Here is a 26,067-nt window from a genome sequence, read left to right as displayed (position 1 = left end):
CTCCCAAGTCCGTACGGGAGTTGCAGCGATGGAACAAGACCGTAACTACCAATTGGATACCATGAAATTGGGGAGAAAAAGGTGTAATTAAAAAATAAATAAATGGAAACACTGGTGAGAGCAAGGGAAGAGGGAGAAGGCTGCTCCTAAACCCAACTGAGCCATCACAGTTTATTATGGTGCTTTATCCTTCTCCAGTCAAACTGCAGCTGCTCCATACACTAATACCACAGAACAACACCGACACAGAGGTATTATGCATCAGACCTCAACAAGGAAGGTAAGGTACTCAGGGGAACACACAAAGACTCCCCTCATTCATTCAATCTGCAGTTTCATTATGCAATAAAAACACAAGGCTTTCAGTCCTCCAAGCTATGTATTATAGAGCAGCCTAGAGAGACTATAAAACATTTTACTGCCAGTTTGTGATACCCAAGACCTTGGCTAACTAACCCAATATATGTGTTGTCCGTGGGAAATCATATTTCTGGTGTCTTCCTGTGAGCAGTCAATAGCACAACACTTCCCCCACATTCCCCCTCCACCTCGGACAAGCTGCTGGGAGGTGGGAGAGCCCTTCCCCATGTGAATCATCCTGGATCACCCCTGATGTAACACTGCCTGTGACTATGCCACTATGGCATGTAACATTACTGAGAGATAGTTCCGGGGGCAGACTAATTCCTCCCATTGCTGTGTTTATCTGCAGTTATTGTTCTCAAATCTCATAATCGGCAGGCTAATTGAATTGGACATTATCTAATTCAATCTCACTGGAGGGAGAGAGAGGAGCAGGGGAGCCTGAACTCAAGCCAGCTGCTCCTCAGTGCGTTCTCCTGGTCTAAGCTGCAGTGCAAATGCTGTTTTAATTAAAACTAGGAAGCAAGAACAAAGGATCTCACAAGAGGTTAAACGCTATACGAGGCACTACAGCCACTCTGGTGCTGCATGTAACTAGAACAAGCTTTCTTAATTACTGAACATTCATCACAGTCAGGTAGGGAAAGCTGAACAAGGCATTTGTCAACATCAAAATATGACTTTCCTCATCAGTCTGGTATAAAAATCAACACCAATGCAACAGGTTGTATTGTGTGGGCAATCTAGTATTGAGTCAAAGCTGAGGGATTGTGTCTCTGGTAAAGTTTAAGATATTAATCTCCATCTAAAATGTCTCTCACATTCAAACCATCCAAAGAATGCTCTCAGCCTGACCACAGGAAAGCCTATGGTGTTGAAAACAATGGACACACACACACACACACACACACACACACAGTGCCCTACATCTGCCCCTGCTGCTGCCCATCAATGTCTTGGGGCACTTGTTGACAGACTCTTTGTGGAACTCGTGGAGCTGAACGTCATATCCCTTTAGGCTTCCATGTCTTATTCAGAGTGCTGATCATACACATAGGGGAAACCTTCTTCAGTCATTAAGGTAGGCTATGTATTAAACATAGCACAAATCTCAAATCCTGCGGGACTACAGCTAGCCATATCCTTGTTTGCTGGAGTAACATGCACTTCTGAAGTATTTGACAGAAGCCTGCAGTAAGAGAAGGCCCTGACAGAGGCTTTGAAGTGTTGTACTTCTCCATGTCGAATCTCTACTACAACTAGGCTATATCAGGTAGCGGGTCAGCTTGAGGGGGAGGTAATAACCCAGTAAACTGTCTCCCGGAGGCACTAGTACTCTCTGAGAATAATATATCTCACTCAGACACGGAAGGCCTCGCTGCCGAGAGAGAAAAAAAACATCTCAGAAATCAGATTCAAGTCATTATTCTTTCATTGAGGGGTGATTTTGAAAAATCATTACTTTTTTAACTCAATCAGATTTGACACAGGGTTTGTGTGAGGAGGCTATGCTAAGCTTGTATTTCATGGGAAGCCTGTTAATCTTGTTCCTCATATGAAAAGTAAACAGTGACTGGTGCTACAATGCAGAGTCTCAATAACCTTCACTGTGTGCTCCTGTACAGTTATTTGGTCCCCCATGTATTCCTCCTATCCATCTGTTTTTCCATCCATTTACCCTTCACTGGAATTTAAAGGAGGGGTAGGATTGTCCCAGAGATGGAGGAGTGAGTGAGTGAGTGAGTGAGTGAGTGAGTGAGTGAGTGAGTGAGTGAGTGAGTGACCTGTGTATGGCAGCTCTGACAGAGGACAGACAGAACAGGATTCATCAGCCATGTTGGGGATAAGGCCAACCTGACACCCTCGGGAGAATGGTGTTTAAAGGAAAGACAGCTCACATACGTTAATGCCAAACTAGACACACAGACAACTCTTTCATTTAGGCTTCACATGGCATCGATGGCTGAAATATGATGGTGAAAGTTTGGCAATGTGATTAATGGTCTGTCAACGACAGCTCACTAGGCTGTTTTCCTCTCATCATGAAGCAACTACAGACCTCTGTACTAGAGACTATAAACAGTCTGACAGTGAGGTATTTGTCACCTCATTCCAAGCTTCATGAGTGGTGAGTCAGTCTTCTTTTGGAGTCATGTGGCAAAAACCCACCACCCCTTCAATTTCTCAACCTCCAACTCCGGACACAGTGAGGGTGGGTTCCAGCCAGCTGACCATTGAGGACACTCAGTTCTGCTCCTGTTTCCTGTGCTTGTTCCAGCCCTGTTCAGGTCTTTATTCTGCTGAATCAATCTCCAACCCTATCAGCCGCACCTGCCAACTTCCTCTCTTTCCCATTCCCCCGGAACGGTGGTTTTGGAAACAACAAGGTCAGTGGATACTTTAGACACACCACTCTCACATATGTCCAACACATACAGAGCCACTGACTGGAAATAACGTCTCCCTCACACCTCGGCAGAAAGGCCCGGCCTGACGGCCCAGTCTCCTGGAAGTCGACCTTCAGAGAGATGCAGCTCCCCAGTGAACTAGAACTAGACACCGTTCACAGATCAGTGGCAGACCGTACAACCATGACGTCTGGAGAGAGTTCTCATGCCCTCTTCCACACAGAGCATCTGATATACAGTACCAGTCAAAAGTTTGGATACACCTATTCATTCAAGGGTTTTTCTTTCTTTTTACTATTTTCTACATTGTAGAATAATACTGTAGTTATGATATCAAAACTATGAAATAACACATATGGAATCATGTTGAAAGCAAAAAAAGTATATATAATATTTTAGATTCTTCAAAGTTGCCACCCTTTGCCTTGATGACAGTTTTGCACACTCTTGGCATTCTCTCAACCAGCTTTACCTGGAATGCTTTTCCAACGGTCTTGAAGGAGTTCCCACATATGCTGAGCACTTGTTGGCTGCTTTTCCTTCACACTTGGGTCCAACTCATCCCAAACCATCTCAATTGGGTTGAGGTCAGGTGATTGTTGAGGCCAGATCATCTGATGCAGCACTTCATCACTCTCCTTCTTGGTCAGATTTCCACTGATCTAATGTCCATTGCTCGTGTTTCTTGGACCTAGCAAGTCTCTTCTTCTTATTAGTGTCCTTTAAAAGTGGTTTCTTTGCAGCAATTTGACCATAAAGGCTTGTTTCACCCAGTCTCCTCTGAACAGGTGATGTTGAGATGTGTCTGCTACTTGAGATGTGTCTGAGAAGCATTTATTTGGGCTGCAATTTCTGAGGCTGGTAACTCTGATGAACTTATCCTCTGCAGCAGAGGTAACACTGGGTCTTCCTTTTCTGTGGCGGTCTTCATGAGAGCCAGTTTCATCAGAGCTCTTGATGGTTTCTGCAACTGCACTTGAAGAAACGTTCAAAATTCTTGACATTTTCCATATTGACTGACCTTCAGGTCTTAAAGTAATGATGGACTGTCATTTATCTTTGCTTATTTAAGCTGTTCTTTCCATAATATGCACTTGGTATTTTACCAAATAGGGCTATCTTCTGTATACTACCCCTACCTTGTCACAACACAACTGATTGGCTCAAACGTGTTAAGAAGGAAAGAAATTCCACAAATTAACAAGGCACAGCTGTTAGTTGAAATGCATTCCAGGTGACTACCTCATGAAGCTGGTTGAGAGAATGCCAAGAGTGCAAAGCTGTCATCAAGGCCAAGGGTGGTTGCTTTGAAGAATCTTAAATATAAATTATATTTTGATTTGTTAAAACTTTTTTGGTTACTACGTGATTCCATGTTCTTTCAGTTTTAATGTCTTCACTATTATTCTACGATGTAGAAAATAGTAAACATAAAGAAAAACCCTGGAATATTGGAATAAAGAAAAAACCTGGAATGAGAAGATGTGTCCAAACTTTTGACTGGTACTGTAAGTAGGCTATGCATTGTGGAAATGTGAGATTATGTCATGTAAACAAATACCAGCATGGCAACTCAGGCATTAATCAAAATACTGCCATTGGATGTTGAGTATGTATCATGCAACCATTGTGAAATGCAGAGATGTATTTTGAGGACATTTATGCAGGGCCGGACTACCACATTTGGGGCCACGGGGCATCGACCTCCAGTGGTCAAAAAATGTGAAATGTTATAATGCTAATCTACACGAGGCTATAAGAAAATAATTCAGTTTTAAAGCCATTTTTCTGCAATTCTACACTTTTTGCCATGGTCAAAGAGAAGCATTTGCTATTTTGTAGCACATCTCATGCTATGGTTCAAAATATGCCATTTAAAAGCTAATTTCCTTCTATTCTACACATTTTGCTATGAGGGTGAGATAATTCTTCAGTTTTAAACTAATTTCCTAAAAATTCTAGACATTTTGGTATCATATGCTATCTTGGGGGGCCCTCGACAGCGATGGGGTGGTCACTGCACCCAGCACAAAGCGGCTGCTCTGTCGTGTGAGGGGTAGCTGGATGATCACTGCAATTTCCTCTATTTGTTGCAGGGCCTGTTTTTTCGGGGTGTCCGAGCAGGTGCAGTACAGGGAGAGTTCATTCTGTCCGTGGACCAGGACTTTCCTTACCTTCTATGGATGGGGCCTGGTCCTGGGCCGCATACAGCATATCCTTGAACGCCTGGTAAAGGAAAAAACAGAGAGATAATCACTATTCAGTTTCTTAACTACCGTACAACCAATGACAGTTGACGTTTAATCAAATCAATTAACACTTTTTCATATGAGCAAATAATTACAATGATCAGTGATGGTAACATAATGAACAACATACTATTGATTGATACATTCAAGTAATCTACTTACATAGCCAGTCTCATGAATATTATGATAAGTACATGACTTCACGCAAATGAAGAACAAAACAAAAGATCTGAAAACTTAGCAGTATATTAAAAGTATATGAAATTGGCAAACTCAGTACAGAATGTCTACAGGGAAAAATAACCATCCTTCGGCAATAATTGATGTTACAGCCCCCAAGATGTGTGAAGATAATGAATCCAGGCTGAGTTATAAGACATCAATGCACTTGTATTTAACCATGAAAAATATGTCTATCAGATTCCAGATCTTTCACATTAAAACAGATGGAGGCTGGCCTACACTACAAAGACCTCTTTATACAGAATGAGTTTATTTTTCCTTCAATCACTCTGACCTTGCAGATAATGTATATGGCCAGATAATTACAAGAGACATTTTAACATGATTCTCTAGTCTGGGACTGTGAGGCCTGGAACTGAATACATCTCTATTCCTCCATACCAATCTAACTTACTGGCTCTCTGGAGCAATAGCAGTAACTGGGAATGCGTTTCTTGGCCATCCAGTCAAAATAATTAAGCTTGTGACCTTCACTGAGATAGACAGGTGATGAACTTTGTGTATTGTGCGACAGTGTAGAACCAAGGTTTTTTTAAATTCAAAGCTTAGATGTGACAAAGAATCTCAACCTCACTATATATGTAGCTTCTGTTCCATATGGCCATTCTCTGGCCAGGTTTATCTGATGTTTGTATAAAGTGGATATAATGAGAGCAGAGGATGACGATGAATCATAGTATGTAGAAGGAACGTACTCAGAAACGCAGTTTGTTCTCTGTTCTACCTGAGCAATAATAATGCAGTCAGTTATTACTGTATGCTCATATTGAACACTAATCCAAGAGAAACATTTCATTTGTAGATAACATTCTCTTTGGAAATTGTGATTCGTAGTAGACCACCTGTGCAAACATTGGGTCATGTAGCAGGGCTTACTGGCCCAGGCTAATAGCTGGAAGAGTGCACACCTTCATCAAGATGGAGGCATATTGCCATGGCAATAGCACCGATGGGAATGGGGGCAGGGCAGGGCGGCTCTTTGGGGAATTTACATGCTCTGATTGTAGACTAGTACAACAGCTTACAGAGATCAACCTGCAGGTATCAACTGCCCTAATGGGTCTGTTGGTATTCTGTTGAAGTGAGATGTACAGTAATAACAATATCAACTACAGTATTGCAGATGTTAGGTGGTCTGAGATCTGAAATGACAGCTCTGATAATTCTCATAATCACTTTAACTGAGTGGATCTCTGAGCGCAGGAGCTGTACTGTGCAACGGAGGCAGGACTGACTGAGACCAGATGCCTTCCCAGTAGGGGACAGAGGATGAGTTGTGGGAAGCTCGCCATTCCATCTCTGTTATTGAAGTAAGATGGATGTATTACAACAGAACGCAGACATTTTGTGTCAGCTATAAACTAGGATGATCATATTCATCATGTTATGTGCAATTATTTCTGTTCTCATTTTTACCATGCATCTTTTGTCAATGTCATTAAGTATACAGTGGTTGGAATAGTAAAACCTTCACATTATCCAATTTATGCAGAATGAATCATCTTGCATCGTGAGCCACTGGCAGAGCTAAATATATACCTGCACAGAGAGGCTAGAGTGGAAAACGGGCCCCACACTTTAACCTCTGCATGTAATTAACACCTGTGTACCTGCTTATGATATAAATAATAGCACATCCCTTTTTCAATAGGAAATTAGCTTACACAAGCATTATCATGCATATATAAACCCACACAAGTGATTAGATTGCAACGGTAAAAGCAAAAGAGGCTTCATTCCACCCACGCTGCCGCATAACCCTCTCTACCTTGCTCACAGTCATGTTGCAGCTTCTGTTTCACCACCTCTGAGAGTACAGTATTCCACACTCACACAGAACAGACCGAGAACCAGACCAAGGGCCAGCCTGGAGACAACCAAGACCATGTACCAATTGCACTAACCAAAAAGAAAGGTCCACGAGATAACAGACTGGAGAAAGGACAACGGGAGATGTTTTATGCTGTTTGCTTTCATGATCAGCGTATCACACAGGAACGAGCTCTGCTTTTACGGCTGGCCTCTGGTCTCCTAATGAGCGGTGGACAGACCTCCATTCTAAACAGGTGTTTAAAATGGACAGACTCATAGGATGAGCAGACTTCGTTAATTTATCACTCAATCACTTTGTCAATTCCTAAAGTCACATGCAAGCGTTTTAATGGTTAAGGTGTTTTTTCTCCCATACAGCCCAGCGAACTGCCCTGCTGCAGCCAAACAGAGGCATTTATAATAATCCAGACAACATTGCATTTGGAACAAAAAAATAAGAAAAAGTAACATTGACTGATGGTAATAACCCTTTAGAGAGACAAATGAACAGTCAAACTAGAGCGAGGGACAAAACTAAACCAGGGAGACTTGTTGTGGCTAATGTTTCTACCACAACACTTTGTTCAAGACAAGTCTAAGGGACAGACTGATCTCAATGCTGTTTTGGCAATAAACAAGATACATAACCTTATTCCTACACTAAGACCGCACTCACCAAGCTGCATTGGGACATAAGACAAAAAGAAAATGCTCATCCAGAGGCAGCACTCCTTGTGGCCTGTGATTTTAATTCAGGAGAACTGAAATCTGTTTTACCTCATTTCTATCAGCAAGTCACCTGTGAAACAAACAAAATGAAGATCACCTTTATTCCACTCACAAAGACGCATACAAAGCTCATCCTCCCCTTCGGCAAATCTGACCATAACTCTATCCTCCTAATTCCTGTTTACAAAAACAGGAAATACCAGTGATACACTCAATTCGAAAATGGTCCGATGAAGTGGATACTAAGCTACAGGACTGTTTTGCTAGCACAGACTGGAATATGTTCCGGGATCCATCTGATGGCATTGAGGAGTTTACCACATCAGTCACCGGCTTCATTAATAAGTGCACCGACGGCGTCATCCACACAATGACTGTACGCACATATCCCATATCCCATTGATTACAGGCAACATCCCCACTGAGCTAAAGGCTAGAGCTGCCACTTTCAAGGAGCGGGATACTAACCCGGACACTGATAAGAAATTGCGCTACGCCCTTCGACGAACCATTTAAACAGGCAAAGCGTCAATACAGGACTAAGATCAATCCTACTACGCCGGTTCTGACGCTCGTCAGATGTGGCAAGGCTTGCAAACTATCACGGATTACAAAGGGAAATCCAGCTACGAGCTGCCCAGTGACACAAGCCTACCAGATGAGCTAAATGCCTTCTATGCTCACTTCGGGGCAAGCAACACTGAACCATGCGTGAGAGCACCAGCGGTTCCGGACAACTGTGTGATCATGCTTTTCATAGCCGATGTGAGTAAGACCTTTAAACAGGTTAACATTCACAAGGCTGCAGGGCTAGATGGATAACCAGGACGTGTATTCAGAGCATGCGTTGGCCAGCTGACAAGTGTCTTTACTGGCATTTTCAACCTCTCCCTGACCCTGTAATACCTACATGTTTCAAGCAGACAACCATAGTCCCGGTGTCCAAGAATGCCAAGGTAACCTGTCTAAATGACTATCACCTCATAGCACTCACATCTGTAGCCATGAAATGCTTTGAAAGGCTGGTCATGGCTCACATCAACACCATCATCCCAGACACCCAGGACCTAATCCAATTCACATACTGCCTCAACAGATCTACAGTTGACGCAATCTCTATTGCGCTCCACACTGCCCTTTCCCACTTGAACAAAAGGAACACCTATGTGAGAATGCTGTTCATTGACTACAGCTCAGCATTCAATACCATAGTGCCCTTGAAGCTCATCACTAAGCTAAGGTCCCTGGGACTGGACTTCCTGATGGGCCGTCGCCAGATGGTGAGAGTAGGCAACAACACATCCGCCACGATAACCCTCAACACAGTGGACCCTCAGGGGTGTGTGCTAAGTCCACTTCTGTACTCCCTGTTCACCCAGCACTGCGTGGCCGCACACGACTCCAACACCATCATTAAGTTTGCTGACAACATGACGGTGGTAGGCCTGATCACCGACGATGACGAGATAGCCTATAGGGAGGTGGTCAGAGACCTGGCAGTGTGGTGCCAGGACAACAACCTCTCCCTCAATGTCAGTAAGACAAAGGAGAGGATAGTGGATTACAGGAAACGGAGGGCCGAGGAAGCCCCTATTCATATCGATGGATTTGTAATGGAGCGGGTCAAGAGCTTGAAGTTCTTCGGTGTCCACATCGCTAAGGATCTATCATGTTCCAAACGCACCAAAACAGTTGTGAAAAAGGGACGACAACTTCTCTTCCCCCTCAGGAGGCTCAAAAGATTTGGCATGGGCCCTCAGATCCTCAAAACCTTCAACAGCTGCGCCTTTGAGAGCATCATTATTGGCTGCATCACCGCTTGGTATGGTAACTGCTTGACAGAGGGTAGTGCATATGGCCCAGTAGATTACTGGGGCCGAGCTCCCTGTCATCCAGGACCTCTATTACAGGCCGTGTCAGAGGAAGGACCAACAAATTGTCAAAGACTCCACCCACCCAAGCCACAGACTGTTCTCTCTGCTACCGCACGGCAAGCGGTACCAATGCACCAAGTCTGAAACCAACAGGACCCTGAACAGCTTCTACCCCCAAGCCATAAAACTTCTAAACAAGACTGCTAAGTAGCCAATCAAATGGCTACCCGGACAACCTGCATTGACCCTTTTTTTGCACTCTCTCGTGCACTGACTCTATGCACACACACTGGACTCTACCTGCACACTCACACCGACACCCCAACACATACATATGCCCACACACACACATAACATGCACATACTGACTCCACACACACACACACACACACACACACACACACACACACACACACACACACACACACACACACACACACACACACACACACACACACACACACACACACACACACACACACACACACACACACACACACACACTCACTCCATACACTGCTGCTACTGTCTATAATCTATCCTGTTGCCTAGTCACTTTACCCCTTCTTATGTGAACAGTACATACAGTACATTCAAAAAGTATTCAGACCACTTGACTTTTTCCACACTTTGTTACGTTACAGTCTTATTCTAAAATTGATTAAATAAAACATTTTCCTAATGAATCTACACACAATACCCCATAGTGACAAAGCAAAACCAGATTTTTATAAAATTTTACAAATGTGTTAAACCTATAAAACAGAAATACCTAGTTATATAAGTATTCAGACCCTTTGCTATGAGACTCGTTACATCTACAACTTGATTGGAGTCCACCTGTGGTAAATTCAATTGATTTACATGATTTGGAAAGGCACACACCTGTCTATATAAGGTCCCACAGTTGACAGTACATGTCAGAGCAAAAACCAAGCCATGAGGTTGAAGGAAATGTCCGTAGAGCTCTGAGAGGATTATGTCGAGGCACAGATCTTGGGAAGGGTACCAAAAGTATTCGGCAGCATTGAAGGTCCCCAAGAACACAGTGGCCACCATCATTCTTAAATAGAAGAAGTTTGGAACCACCAAGGCCCTTCCCAGAACTGTCCGCCAGGCCAAACTGCACAATCGGGGGAGAAGGGCCTTGGTTAGGGAGGTGACCAAGAATCTGATGGTCACTCTGACAGAGCTTCAGATTTCCTCTGTGGAAAAGGAACTCTCCACAGAGGAACTCCAGAAGGACAACCATCTATGCAGCACTCCACCAATCAGGCATTTTTGGTAGATTGGCCAGATGGATGCCACTCCTCAGTAAAAGGCACATGACAGCCCGCTTGGAGTTTGCCAAAAGGCACCTAAAGGACCCTCAGACCATAAGAAACCAGATTCTCTGGTCTGATGAAGCCAAGATTGAACTCTTTGGGTCACGTCTGGAGGAAACCTGGCACCATCCCAATGGTGAAGCATGGTGGTGGCAGCATCATGCTGTTGGGATGTTTTTCAGCGGCAGGGACAGGGAGACTAGTCAGGATCGAGGGAAAGATGAACGGAGCAAAGTACAGAGAGATCCTTGATGAAAACCTGCTCCAGAGTGCTCAGAACCTCAGACTAGGGTGAAGGTTCACCTTCCAACAGGACAACGACCCTAAGCAGACAGCCAAGAAAATGCAGGAGTGGCTTCAGGACAAGTCTCTGAATGTCCTTGAGTGGCCCAGCCAGAGCCCAGACTTAAACTCGATCAAACATTTCTGGAGAGACCTGAAAATAGCTAAGCAGCGACGCTCCCCATCCAACCTGACAGAGTTTGAGAGGATCTGCAGAGAAGAATGGGAGAAACTCCCCAAATGCAGTTGTGCCAAGATTGTAGCGTCATATCCAAGAAGACTCGAGGTTGTAATCGCTGCCAAAGGTGCTTCAACAAAGTGCTGATTAAAGGGTCTGAATACTTATGTAAATGTGATGTTTCATCTAAAAAACAGTGTTTGCTTTGTCATTATGGGGTATTGTGTGTTTAATTCATTTTAGAATAAGGCTGTAACGTAACAAAATGTGAAAAAAGTAAAGGGGTCTAAATACTTTCCGAATGCCCTGTAGCTTCATCAATTACCTCGTACCCCTGCACATGAACTCGCTATTGGTACTCCCTGTACATAGTAATGTAATTTCCTACTCACTATATATAGCCATGTTATTTTTTGTCATTATTATTCACTGTGTATTTATTCCTTGTGTCACTATTTCTATTTTTTTTAATCTGATCTGCATTGTTGGAAATGTACTCGTAAGTAAGTATTTCACTGTTAGTCTACACCTGTTGTCTACAACGCACGTGACAAAGAAAATGTGATTTGATTTAATATTTCCGGTGGATAATATCTGTATCTATATTCTCTAAGAGTCAGAGGCTCTTGGCAATTGTTGCTTGTGCCTCCCACTCCAGTGCCCTCATGTCCATAACAGACAAACAAGTCAGACAGTTGAAGAAGCCTAACACACAAACTATGCATTGCAAGTCTGACTCAGGCCTATGTTTTTTTTTACTATGCTATGACTGCACAGTTATTTCTTTGCACAATGAAATATAATGCCTTTTGCTATTATGATTTTGTTCCCATGTTCAACACCCATCTGATACTGTACAAATGACAGTTGTAACACCAATCTGCTTGGAGAATCTGTATTGACTTTGCTTGGCCACAGGAGTGTTGTCTAATGCTCATGTACCAGCATATGATTTAAACACCTATAAGTGTATTCAATGGATGAAATGAAAGAAAACTCCATATCGGATTCATGCATGGAGCTCTGTAATAAATTCTCCCACAATAAAACATCAACCAGATCCATTGCTCTAAGGTATTTTCCTTTTCAATTAAGCAATTACAAAAAATATATATAACAATGTTGTTGCCGTAGTAATACCAGTGTTAATACACAGGTATAAGAGCCACTTGTAAAGTCTTACAATGTTTCATAATTTATTTGTAATCAGAATAATTGCTACCAGATTTCTGTCAATGCAGCGCAACAAACAGCTTAAGGAGACTAGACAATACATATTTCTTTCACTCAGAGAACAATAGTAAAAGTACAAAGCAAAGTGCTTTCTGAAAAGACAATTGCATATAATAAGTCATATTGAGTATTATTTAAATATTTGTCCAACATGGCATGACAGCGCTGAGAAGGTCATCCATCTCAAAGCTGACTGAGGTGTAAAATGGCTGATATGGCCATGTATTGGATTCCATGCGTCAGGCTGCAAATATAGACAAAGACTAGTGTGGCCATATGTGTTTTACCCTCACCTAATCCAAATGAAGGCAGATACCTTCCTGTACCTACTTGTTGGTTTGCTAGATCAATGAAGGTAATTATAAGTTGTATATGAACTTAACTTGTTATAGCATGGTATAAGCCCACAGAGTGAGGCATGCAGGTTTGATAGTGGGATGCAGACTAAGAATCCTCCAGAGGCTCGCATCAGCATCTTTGTCTATAATTCATAGATCAAAATGGAATGGGCAGCCTTGTTAGAGCCTTTCTGCGCCCAGGCTCTTAACGTGAACCAAGAAGATGTGGGGTGTGACACTGAAAATGCTCCTCAGACTGCTTTCTCCAAACCATAGACACAATAAAATGGTTTTGGCTAGGCTATATCTAATCAATTCAATTAAAGCTTTTCAAACAAAGCAAGCCATAATATTTTATTAACCAAAATTGCATTTAACAAAATAAATTACATAATAGTGTTATTCAATCAAATCAGTTATGTCGCAAGGGGATATAATTTTCCAGGATATAAAAAATGTATGAATTATAATGAAAATATTGTATATTGATTTTACCCATTTACTGAGACTATCCTTTGCATATTAATTTACATATTTGATTCAAAAAGTTACATTTCTCATTCTTAAACAACCCAAAAAATATTGTGTTGTTTTCCAACACTGGCAACAATAGCAATGGACTAAGACACGTAAATACTATTCTTATTGTTCAGCGTTCCAATGTAACGCTCCATGTAGCGCACGCGACTACTGTAGTGAAAAAATACAGTGTATGTCAACAAATGGAAAGACAGATAACAATGTATCCCGTATAAATAATAATTAAGTTGGCTAATAAAATAATTAACAAAATGAATAAATGCTTAGGGCCTATGAATAGCAAATATTTGATCTATGAACAAAAGTACTGTACCATCAAACTGACAGCCTCAGGAAAGGTTGCACAAAGATAACTATGATGCACAAAGCAATTGCCTAAAATGTTAAAACAATCTAAATGAATTAAATAAGACTGCTTGGTTTATCAAAAGGAAAGTTACAGCCAACGCAATAGCCTACCATAAACTATCCGTATTTACATATTCAAGCAGTCTTTTGTTACACTATTCAAGAAGTAGGCTAAAAGTTAAAGGGACAGCTATAAGAAAAACACAAATCAAGATTAATACAATTTACGAAGACCAATACCGATACCAATACCATGCTATCAATTCATTATGTATTCATTAACATGGATATGAGTGACTTTTCTCACTTTAAATCAGAAAGCATCATCCTACATCGAAATAAAAACATGTGTAATTACCTCATATTGAAGGTACTGTTTCCTCCATTCCGGAGTAATATGGGACGAAAGGTGCTCCGCGAATTTCATTTTGCAGGACCAGCTATCTACTCAACGTCCGTAATTCCTAGTAGGACTGTCCCCTGTTGACGCAAGTTTTGTTATGTCTGTCAACTTGCTGGCTCGCATGCGTCAGTTAACTCTAGGGCACTCTGTCTTATCCCGTTTAGCGTACTCCAAAGAAACTCCGTCCCATACTATTTTGTGGGAGGGATGGCGTTACAGAGGCCTCCCTCCCTATAACAGGTGGTTTGATGACAATATAACGGTCCCGGTGCAAATGCTTCAGTGACTCTACCTTCGATCCCTTGTCAATTCTGGGGACATAGCAGTTTGCCATCGCTTTCAGCCAACAACGTGGTTGCGTCACTGCGCAGTGACAGGCGGTGTATAAGGGGTGTATTCATTACATCTCGCAAAGGAAACCGTTTACCGTTTAAGAACAAAACAGAAGCAAACTGAGGAAATGGAACGAAACGGGTAGGGACTTACCTGAATTCGTCCAATAGAAACTTTCATTTTCGTTGCTAAACGTTTTCCGTTTGGAGTAAAACGTTTCGCAACAGACGAAACGTTTTGAAACAGAGTCGGCGTAATGAATATAACCCTGAAGACCCCCTCAGTGGAAGACACCCTAACTGTAGCCAATTCAGCGCTCTGTCTTTTCTTTATTGGTAGATTATTTGTAGAAAAATGTTTTCTACATGTATAGCCTACCTGCATGAATTATGGTAGGCCTATTGATTAATAAGGACCTGGGTGGAATCCTCTAGCTGTCACTTTCACTTGATTTCTAGGGGTTCATTTCTGGGAATATGCCTCAGAATTCCTGGCCGCGTCATTAAAAAGGACCATGTGTCAAATAATCCTCAAATACGCTGTATTTGCCAATAGTCACAAACAATATATATTAATTTCAGCCAAATTCATTATTCTATAAGGTTAGATCATTTTTAATTTAGGCTATAGACTGTGAAGATTTGTTTCTTCTGAACTTCAGAAAGACTCACCAACTTTTACTTTGCCATACAATCACATGAAATGGCTAATCAACTGTCTGTTGGCTAGGTCATTCCATAGCCTATCGTATGAGAAGAAATTACATGAAACATTTTTTTAGTAAGGTCGGAAATGAAGGAGCATCGTTAAAAGTTTATGAATCTGATTTTTTAATTCCCATTTGTTTCACTGCAATTGTCTCTGACTTCTCCATTTATTTATCGTCTTTGAGCAACAATAGCCTGGCCTACTGACCATATAATGAGGATTAAGGACCACCAAAATGTCAACACAAATAAAGTTACTTTGTTGGTCTGGTTTTGTTTCCAGACCATCCATCTTCTCTGAGGCCAAGTGGTGTACCAGGGTCCACAATGTAAGGTGCACTGTTTTTTATATTTAATTCACAATAGCCTACTTCCCTTTGCGCGTCTACACTGCTAATATGAATCATCATCCTGTTGGAGTTCCATTCCATCATGATGAATTGCAAGGCGAGACCGGTGTGGGTGCGTGCAGTTTATTGAAGCCACCTTCAATAATAGATCAACACTTGGGAAATACTGCCATCTACTGGACGAATAACACTAATTCAACAGGGTACAGTTACATAAGCTACGATTGCAATTAGTTAATTCTCTTAAGAAAAAAGATTGCAGTCAGAGTGCAGTGTAACTGCAATTAAAGTGCAGTACAACTGCAGTATGCTGCAAATACTGCGTCCAAAATAACACAGTTTTGTAAGTGTACACTTTTTTTGTAACGGTTCCGATAGTCTTTTCTGTTTTATTTAACCAGATAATATAATAATAATAATAAAGTTGCTCTTGTCAGTAGGCTACAACATGTTCTATAGGGTAGTCACTTTCTCGACATAGGTTGCTACGTCTTTTGGGCAGAAAAACAAATAATGGCCATTAGGCTAAACGAAAAAATATAGGCTACATACATATTTCGGTAGAAAATATAACTAAATAAACAGCAGCTGCATGTCTAATCGCCTAGGCAGCCGATTGTGATCTGCAATATCGTCTAGGATGGATGTGGCCAGCAAGTAATACAAACTCGTGTCCCTCGTGGACCGGCTCGTACATAAAACATCCTCAATTCAGCCTGCAAAGGCATCATTTCCCTCCTAGCTTTAATGGATGGCCGTCGGAAAAAACTGGACACATATGTGTAGGCTACTCTCTAGACATAACACAATTTTCCACCACCATTTTCAGAATTTCTGGGTGTTGCACACAGCATACCGCGTTTAGCCAAGGGTACACATTTGTTCCGACGGCCCGCGATTAAAGCCAGTTAAGGAGAACAATTATGCATTTGCAGCCTGAATGGGCGAGCCGGTCCACGGGTAAGGCAACATTGATTCAGTGATGGAGGCAACAAATATGCTGGGGAGACTAGTCCAGCACATAAATCCTAGACGATAGTGCAGATCTAGCGCCAACTGACTAGAACCATTAAAAAATAAATAATATTACTCCAGTGCTAGCCTCCCTACACTGGCTTCCTGTTAAGGCAAGGGCTGATTTCAAGGTTTTACTGCTAACCTACAAAGTATTACATGGGCTTGCTCCTACCTATCTTCCGATTTGGTCCTGCTGTACATACCAACAGTATGACGCAGGCCTCCCAATTGTCCCTAGAATTTCTAAGCAAACAGCTGGAGGCAGGGCTTTCTCCCATAGAGCTCAATTTTTATGGAATAGTCTGCCTACCCATGTGAGAGACGCAGACCTGGTCTCAACCTTTAAGTCTTTACTGAAGACTCATCTTGTCAGTGGGTCATATGATTGAGTGTACTCTGGCCCAGGAGTGTGAAGGTGAACGGAAAGGCTCTGGAGCAACGAACTGCCCTTGCTGTCTCTGCCTGGCCAGTTCCCCTCTCTCCACTGGAATTCTCTGCCTCTAACCCTATTACAGGGGCTGAGTCACTGATTCATGCCGTCCCTAGAAGGGGTGCGTCACTTGAGTGGGTTGAGTCACTGACGTGATCTTCCTGTCTGGGTTGACGCCCCCCCTTGGGTTGTGCCGTGGAGGAGATCTTTGTGGGCTATACTCGGCCTTGTCTCAGGATGGTAAATTGGTGGTTGAAGATATCCCTCTAGTTGTGTGAGGGCTGTGCTTTGGCAAAGTGGGTGGGGTTATATCCTGCCTGTTTGGCCCTGTCCGGGGGTATCATCGGATGGGGCCACAGTGTCTCCTGACCCAGACCTGCTGTTTTCAACTCTCTAGAGACAGCAGGAGCGGTAGAGATACTCTTAAGGATCGGCTATAAAAAGCCAACTGACATTTACTCCTGAGGTGCTGACTTGCTGCACCCTCGACAACTACTGTGATTATTATTATTTGCCCATGCTGGTCATTTATGAACATTTGAACATCTTGGCCATGTTCTGTTATAATCTCCACCCGGCACAGCCAGAAGACGACTGGCCACCCCTCATAGCCTGGGTTTCACCCCTCATAGCCTGGCCACCCCTCTCTAGGTTTCTTCCTAGGTTTTGGCCTTTCTAGGGAGTCTTTCCTAGCCACCGTGCTTCTACACCTGCATTGCTTGCTGTTTGGGGTTTTATGCTGGGTTTCTGTACAGCACTTTGAGATATCAGCTGATGTAAGAAGGGCTATATAAATACATTTGATTTGATTTGAACAATCGGTCGCCTAGGCTACATGTCTAACAAACGCCAACGATTTTCGGCTTGGGATAGGCCTTCATCAGGGATTTTTTGTGACACATATAGTATATCCAACTGTTCTTGACACCAGACACCACGCTTTTTTACTCTACTGTGTGTACCTGTCTACCACTAGAAACATGCATTTAGATTCAGTGGTTGTAAAGATGGGGAGAGGTCTGTCCGTAATTAAGAGATGCTCTGCTCTTTTGACACAACACTCCACAAAGCAAGTCCTGCAAGCTCTAGTTTTATCTTATCGTGATTATTTTCCAGTCATATGGTCAAGTACTGCAAAGAAAGACTTAGTTAAGCTGCAGCTGGCCCAGAACGGAGTGTCACTTCTTGCTCTTCATTGTAATCAGGGGGCTAATATTAATACTATGCATGCCAGTTTCCCTTGGCTAAGAGTTGAGGAAAGACTGACTGCATCACTTCTTGTTTTTATAAGAAACATTCATGTGTTAGAAATTCCAAATTGTTTACATAGTCAACTTACACACATTTACCATACATGGGTCTTTTCACTCTCCACAGGTCCAGAACAATTTCATGGAAACGTCAGTATTATACAGAGCCATGAGTGAATGGAACCCCCTTCTATCTTATATAGCGCAAGTGAACAGCAAACCTGGTTTAAAAAAACAAAACAACAAATTAAGCAACATCTCATGGCACAATGCCTCTTCCCCCATGTGACCTACTTGTTGTGTGTATGTACTGACATGTAAACTCAGCAGAAAAAGAAACGTCCCTTTTTCAGGACCCTGTCTTTCAACGATAATTCGTAAAAATCCAAATACCTTCACAGATCTTCATTGTAAAGGATTTAAACACTGTTTCCCATGCTTGTTCAATGAACCATAAACAATTAATGAACATGCACCTGTGGAACGGTCGCTAAGACACTAACAGTTTACAGACGGTAGGCAATTAAGGTCACAGTTATGAAAACGTAGGACACTAAAGATGCCTTGCTACTGACTCTGAAAGACACCAAAATAAAGATGCCCAGGGTCCCTGCAATGTGAGGATTGTGAGACGCTTAAGATGGCGCTACAGAGAGACAAGACGGATAGCTGATCGTCCTTGCAGTGGCAGACCACATGCAACAACACCTGCACAGGACCGGTACATCCAAACATCACACCTGCGGGACAGGTACAGGATGGCAACAACAACTGCCCGAGTTACACCAGGAACACACAATCCCTCCATCAGTGCTCAGACTGTCCGCATTAGGCTGAGAGAGGCTGGACTGATGAGTTGCGGTTTTGTCTCACCAGGGATGATGGTAGGATTCACGTTTATCGTCTAAGGAATGAGCGTTACACCGAGGCCTGTACTCTGGAGCGGGATCGATTTGTAGGTGGAGGGTCCGTCATGGTCTGGGGCGGTGTGTTATAGCATCATCAGACTGAGCTTGTGCGTTACAGGGAAGACATCCTCCTCCCTCATGAGGTACCCTCATCCTGACATGACCCTCCAGTATGACAATGCCACCAGCCATACTGCTCGTTCTGTGCGTGATTTCCTGCAAGACTGGAATGTCAGTGTTCTGACATGGCCAGTGAAGAGCCCGGATCTTAATCCCATTGAGCACGTCTGGGACCTGTTGGATCGGAGGATGAGGGCTAGGGGCCATTCCCCCCAGAAATGTCCGAGAACTTGCAGGTGCCTTGGTGGAAGAGTGGGGAAACATCTCACTGAAAGAACTGGCAAATCTGGTGCTGTCCATGAGGAGGAGATGCACTGCAGTATTTAATGCAGCTGGTGTCCACACCAGATTCTGACTGTTACTTTTGATTTTGATCCCCCCTTTGTTCAGGGACACATTATTCAATTTCTGTTAGTTACACGTCTGTGGAACTTGATCAGTTTATGTCTCATTTGTTTAATCTTGTTATGTTCATACAAATATTTCACATGTTAAGTTTGCTGAAAATAAACGCAGTTGACAGTGAGAGGACATTTCTTGTTTTGCTGAGTTTATGTGTAACTGAAAGACAAACACATGTTAATGCTTTTAAATGTATGTACATTGTAGTCTTTTGTCTGTATTGTATTTTTCGTGTCAGACCCCAGTTAAACTAGCTGTCGCCATAGGCGCCAGATAATGGGGATCCTAATAAATACAATTATTTCTGTCTGGATCTTAGGTTGACGCGAACGTCCACATCGACGGGACCGAGATAGACAAGGTGAAAAGCTTCAAGATCCTCGGCATACACACCAATGACAATCTGAAATGGTCCATGCACACAGACAGTGTGGTGAAGAAGGCGCAACGGCGCCTCTTCAACCTCAGGAGGCTGAAGAAATTCGGCTTTGGCCCCTAACACACGCACAAACGTTTTCTAATGCACCATTGAGAGCATCCTGTCGGGCTGTATCACCGCCTGGAATGGCAACAGCAGGGCTCTCCAGAGGATGGTGCGGTTTGCCCAACGCATCACCGGGGGCACACTGCCTGCCTTCCAGGACACCAACAGCACCCGATGTCACAGGAAGGCCAAAAAGATCATCAAGGACATCTGTTCACCCTGCTATGATCCAGAAGGCGAGGTCAGTACAGGTGCATCAAAGCTGGGACCGAGAGACTGAAAATCAGCTTCAGACAAGGCCATCAGACTGTTAAATAGCCATCACTAGCCGGCCTCCAGTACCCTGCCCTTAACTTAGTCACTGTCACTAGCCGGCTACGACCTGGTCACTCAACCCTGCACATTAGAGGCTGCTGCTCTATGTACATAGACATGGAATCACTGGTCACTTTAATAACGGAACATGGGTCACTTTAATAATGTGTACATACTGTTTTACTAATTTCATATGTATATACTGTATTCTAGTCAATGCCACGTTGATATTGCTCATCCTAATATTTATATATTTTACTTTTTTACTTTTAGATTTGTGTGTATTTTTGTGAATTGTTAGACACTACTGCACTGTTGGAGCTAGAAACACAATCATGTCGATACACCCACAATAACATCTGCTAAATATGTGTATGCGACCAATAAAATGTGATTTGATTTGTCAGACTCCGAACCTTTGTTCCTAGTCCTACCCGAGTCTTTTAGGTGGGTGTACCAGAGACGGACCATTTGTGCAAACAAGTCCAACTAGTACGGATAAACGATTCTTAGCGATAAAGGATCAAATAAATAGAAACCCGATACATATTAACGTCATATATGCGTAGGCTGTAGAAACTACTGAGAACGATATTATAAAATTGTCATTGATTTCTTCAGCCGTCTTAATTTTCGACAATGGCATCACTCTCTCCATCGTCTTCACCTGATTCTGCCACAGGCTCAGGTACCGACCCAACTCGGCCTGATACAGGAGAGCCTCTCCGCGGAGGATCAGACTCCGACTCAGATCTAGGATTAGGGAAATTCTACTGCGGTGTAGATGACCCGGGTCATCGACTGGAAGGGGAGGAATTGGAACACGAATTTGAGGCAGCGGCAGACCGTCTCCGAGATCTAGTTCAGACGGCCAGTAGGGAACAATTGTTGTACCTGTATGCTAGGTATAAACAGGTGACTATCAGATAGCAGCACATCCCAAACAATGGTTCCATTTGTTATTTAAATAGATGCTAGCTAGATAGCATCTATCAGGTGACATGGTATGCATATTCAGGCTACATTCATGTCTAATTTTCTAGCTATTTGTGCCACCAAATCATGCTCTTGCGTACACAATATCATTGTTACACTGTTTTGTTGACTTGTGGTGGTGGGGGTAAACCACAGTTAAGTACACAAATCACAAACAGGTGTATAATCCATTTTCACCTATTGCCATTGAATGGTTAGTGAGAATTCTGCCGAGTGCTGTCAAACAGATTATTCGGCTATGCTGCTATTCAATCCCTTCCCGAAACATCACCGCTTTCATATGTTCACAGGTAAAGGTTGGAAAGTGCAATACAGCAAAGCCTGGGTTTTTCGATTTTGAAGGTCAAAGAAAATGGTATGTTTGTCATTGGTTAATCAGGGTGCTGGTGTGATGTGTTTATTCAATTCCTGGCAGGAATTTGTATGGGTGAATCTAGCACTTGATCATGAGTATCAGTTCAATTACATTACACATAAGTCTGGGAATGTGATGAAAGAAATAAAAGCTGAAAAATCATTGTCTCTGCTATTATTTGTGTATATACAGTTGGAGTCGGAAGTTTACATACACCTTAGCCAAATATATTTAAACTCAGTTAAACAATTCCTGACATTTAATCCTAGTAAAAAATGCCCTGTCTTAGGTCAGTTAGGATCACCACTTTATTTTAAGAATGTGAAATGTCAGAATAATAGTAGAGAATAATTTATTTAAGCTTTTATTTCTTTCATCACATTCCCAGTGGGTCAGAAGTTTACATACACTTAATTAATATTTGGTAGCATTGTCTTTAAATTGTTTAACTTGGGTTAAACGTTTCTGGTCGCCTTCCACAAGCTTCCCACAACAATTTGGGTGACTTTTGGCCCATTCCTTCTGACAGAGCTGGTGTAACTGAGTCAGGCTTGTAAGCCTCCTTGCTCACACACGCCTTTTCAGTTCTGCCCACAAGTTTTCTATAGGACTGAGTTCAGGGCTTTGTGATGGCCACTCCTTTGACTGTTGTCCTTAAGCCATTTTGCCACAACTTCAGAAGTATGCTTGGGGTCATTGTCCATTTGGAAGACCCATTTGTGACCAAGCTTCAACTTCCTGACTGATGTCTTGATGTTGCTTCAATATATCCACATAATGTTACTTCCTCATGATGCCATCTATTTTGTGAAGTGCACTACTCACTCCTGCAGCAAAGCACCCCAACAACATAATGCTGCCACCACCGTGCTTCACGGTTGGGACGATGTTCTTCCGCTTGCAAGCCTCCCCCTTTTTCCTGCAAACATAACAATGGTCATTATGGCCAAACAATTCTATTATTGTTTCATCAGACCAGAGGATATTTCTCCAAAAAGTATGATCTTTGTCCCCATTTGCAGTTGCAAACCGTAGTCTGGCTTTTTTTTAGGGCGGTTTTGGAGCAGTGGCTTCTTCCTTGCTGAGCGGCCTTTCAGATTATGTTGATATAGGACTCGTTTTACTGTGGACATAGATACTTTTATACCGGTTTCTTCAAGGTCCTATGCTGTTATTCTTGGATTGATTTGCACTTTTTGCACCAAAGTATGTTCATCTCTAGGAGACCGAACACGTCTCCTTCCTGAGCGTCATGACAGCTGCGTGGTCCCATGGTGTTTATACTTGCGTACTATTGTTTGTACAGATGAACGTGGTACCTTCAGGCGTTTGTAAATTGCTCCCAAGGATGAACCAGACTTGTGGAGGTCTACAATTTTTTTGTCTGAGGTCTTCGCTGATTTATTTTTGATTTTCCCATGATGTCAAGCAAAGAGGCACTGAGTTTGAAGGTAGGCCTTGAAATACATCCACAGGTACACCTCCAATTGACACAAATCATGTCAATTAGCCTATCAGATGCTTCTAATGCCATGACATTTTCTGGAATTTTCCAAGCTGTTTAAAGGCACAGTCAACTTAGTGTATGTAAACTTCTGACCCACTGGAATTGTGATACAGTGAATTATAAGTGAAATTATCTGTTTTTAAACAATTGTTGGAAAAATTACTTGTCATGCACAAAGTAGATGTCCTAACCGACTTTCCAAAGCTATAGTTTTGTGAACAAGAAATTTGTGGAGTGATTGAAAAAAATAGTTTTAATGACTCCAACCTAAGTGTATGTAAACTTCCGACTTCAACTGTGTGTGTGTGTGTGTGTATAAATACATATATATAGATATGTGTGTCTGAGTGACCCTGGCTAGCTATATATATATATATATATATATATATATATATATATACACACACACACACACAGTGGGGCAAAAAAAGTATTTAGTCAGTCACCAATTGTGCAAGTTCTCCCACTTAAAAAGATGAGAGGCCTGTAATTTTCATCATAGGTACACTTCAACTATGACAGACAAAATGAGAAAAAAATCCAGAAAATCACATTGTAGGATTTTTTATGAATTTATTTGCAAATTATGGTGGAAAATAAGTATTTGGTCACCTACAAACAAGCAAGATCTCTGGCTCTCACAGACCTGTAACTTCTTCTTTAAGAGGCTCCTCTGTCCTCCACTCGTTACCTGTATTAATGGCACCTGTTTGAACTTGTTATCAGTATAGAAGACACCTGTCCACAACCTCAAACAGTCACACTCCAAACTCCACTATGGCCAAGACCAAAGAGCTGTCAAAGGACAACAGAAACAAAATTGTAGACCTGCACCAGGCTGGGAAGACTGAATCTGCAATAGGTAATCAGCTTGCTTTGAAGAAATCAACTGTGGGAGCAATTATTAGGAAATGGAAGACATACAAGACCACTGATAATCTCCCTCGATCTGGGGCTCCATGCAAGATCTCACCCAGTGGGGTCAAAATGATCACAAGAACGGTGAGCAAAAATCCCAGAACCACACAGGGGGACCTAGTGAATGACCTGCAGAGAGCTGGGACCAAAGTATCAAAGCCTACCATCAGTAACACACTATGCCGCCAGGGACTCAAACCCTGCAGTGCCAGACATGTCCCCCTGCTTAAGCCAGTACATGTACAGGCCCTTCTGAAGTTTGCTAGAGAGCATTTGGATGATCCAGAAGAAGATTGGGAGAAAATCATATGACCAGATGAAACCATAATATAACTTTTTGGTAAAAACTCAACTCGTCGTGTTTGGAGGACAAAGAATGCTGAGTTGCATCCAAAGAACACCATACCTACTGTGAAGATTGGGGGTGGAAACATCATGCTTTGGGGCTGTTTTTCTGCAAAAGGACCAGGACGACTGATCCGTGTAAAGGAAAGAATGAATGGGGCCATGTATCGTGAGATTTTGAGTGAAAAGGGCATTGAAGATTAAACGTGGCTGGGTCTTTCAGCATGACAATGATCCCAAACACACTGCCCGGGCAACGAAGGAGTGGCTTCGTAAGAAGCATTTCAAGGTCCTGGAGTGGCCTAGCCAGTCTCCAGATCTCAACCCCATAGAAAATCTTTGGAGGGAGTTGAAAGTCTGTGTTGCCCAGCAACAGCCCCAAAACATCACTGCTCTAGAGGAGATCTGCATGGAGGAATGGGCCAAAATACCAGAAACAGTGTGTGAAGACTTACAGAAAACGTTTGACCTCTGTCATTGCCAACAAAGGGTATATAACAAAGTATTGAGATAAACTTTTGTTATTGACCAAATACTTATTTTCCACCATAATTTGCAAATAAATTAATTAAAAATCCTACAATGTGATTTTCTGGATTTTTTTTTTCTTATTTTGTCTGTCATAGTTGAAGTGTACCTATGATGAAAATTACAGGCCTCATCTTTTTAAGTGGGAGAAATTGCACAATTGGTGGCTGACTAAATACTTTTTTTGCCCCACTGTATGTCTGAGTGTGACCCTAGCTAGCTATATATATAGCCAGGGTCACACTCCAACACTCAGACATCATTTATAAACAAAGTGTTTGTGTTTAGTGAGTCCGCCAGATCAGAGGCAGTTGACCAGGGATGATCACTTGATAAGTGTGCGAATTTGACAATTTTCCTGTCCTGCTAAGCAGTCAAAAGTAACGAGTACTTTTGGGTGTCAGGGAAAATGTATGGAGTAAAAAGTACATAATTTTCTTTAGGAATGTAGTGAAGTAAAAGTTGTCCAAAATATAAATATTGAAGTGAAGTACAGATACCCCCAAAAACTATTTTTACTTAATTACTTTACACCACTGGACTTTACACCAGAACCGGTTATATAGTGTTTAGTAAGTGTGTTTTTTTGCATTTGTTAAATTATTTTGATGTGATAGGAAAGTAAAGGAATTTATGTTTCTAGAACCGTACCGCAAATGAGAATCGATTCGCGTCTAGATGAAGTATTAGGGAGTGTTAGCTTTCAGAGCCTTTTTGCCCTTAAAACTGAACATGTAAAGTCCTTGAACTAAGGAGTAATGTTAGGCTCCTTTTGTC

General features: G+C 42.2%; 2 protein-coding genes across 3 annotated transcripts in view; one reads left to right on the top strand and one right to left on the bottom strand.

Moving 5' to 3' along the window:
• The window catches only part of LOC139409282 (xenotropic and polytropic retrovirus receptor 1 homolog), an 83,970-nt gene extending 69,280 nt beyond the window's left edge, over positions 1–14,690 (bottom strand). For both annotated transcript variants that reach the window (XR_011634388.1, XM_071154198.1), the window contains exons 1-2: positions 14,281–14,690; positions 4,946–4,997 (exon numbers count right to left, since the gene is read on the bottom strand). Coding sequence is in view for 1 of the 2 variants with exons in the window: in XM_071154198.1 (XP_071010299.1) it covers positions 4,946–4,997; positions 14,281–14,349 (121 nt within the window). In the remaining variant the exon portion in view is untranslated. The remainder of the gene's footprint in view (positions 1–4,945; positions 4,998–14,280) is intronic.
• A 6,590-nt stretch (positions 14,691–21,280) lies between these two features.
• The window catches only part of LOC139410187 (acyl-CoA-binding domain-containing protein 6-like), a 65,051-nt gene continuing 60,264 nt past the window's right edge, over positions 21,281–26,067 (top strand). The window contains exons 1-2 of the mRNA XM_071155645.1: positions 21,281–21,556; positions 21,928–21,992. Coding sequence (XP_071011746.1) covers positions 21,281–21,556; positions 21,928–21,992 — 341 coding nt within the window. The remainder of the gene's footprint in view (positions 21,557–21,927; positions 21,993–26,067) is intronic.

The sequence above is a fragment of the Oncorhynchus clarkii genome, chromosome 5 (genome assembly GCF_045791955.1).
Source record: "Oncorhynchus clarkii lewisi isolate Uvic-CL-2024 chromosome 5, UVic_Ocla_1.0, whole genome shotgun sequence".
Taxonomy (NCBI): Eukaryota; Metazoa; Chordata; class Actinopteri; order Salmoniformes; family Salmonidae; genus Oncorhynchus; species Oncorhynchus clarkii.
The sequence above is the reverse complement of the archived record's forward strand: the minus strand, read 5'-3'. Positions and strand labels throughout refer to the sequence as shown.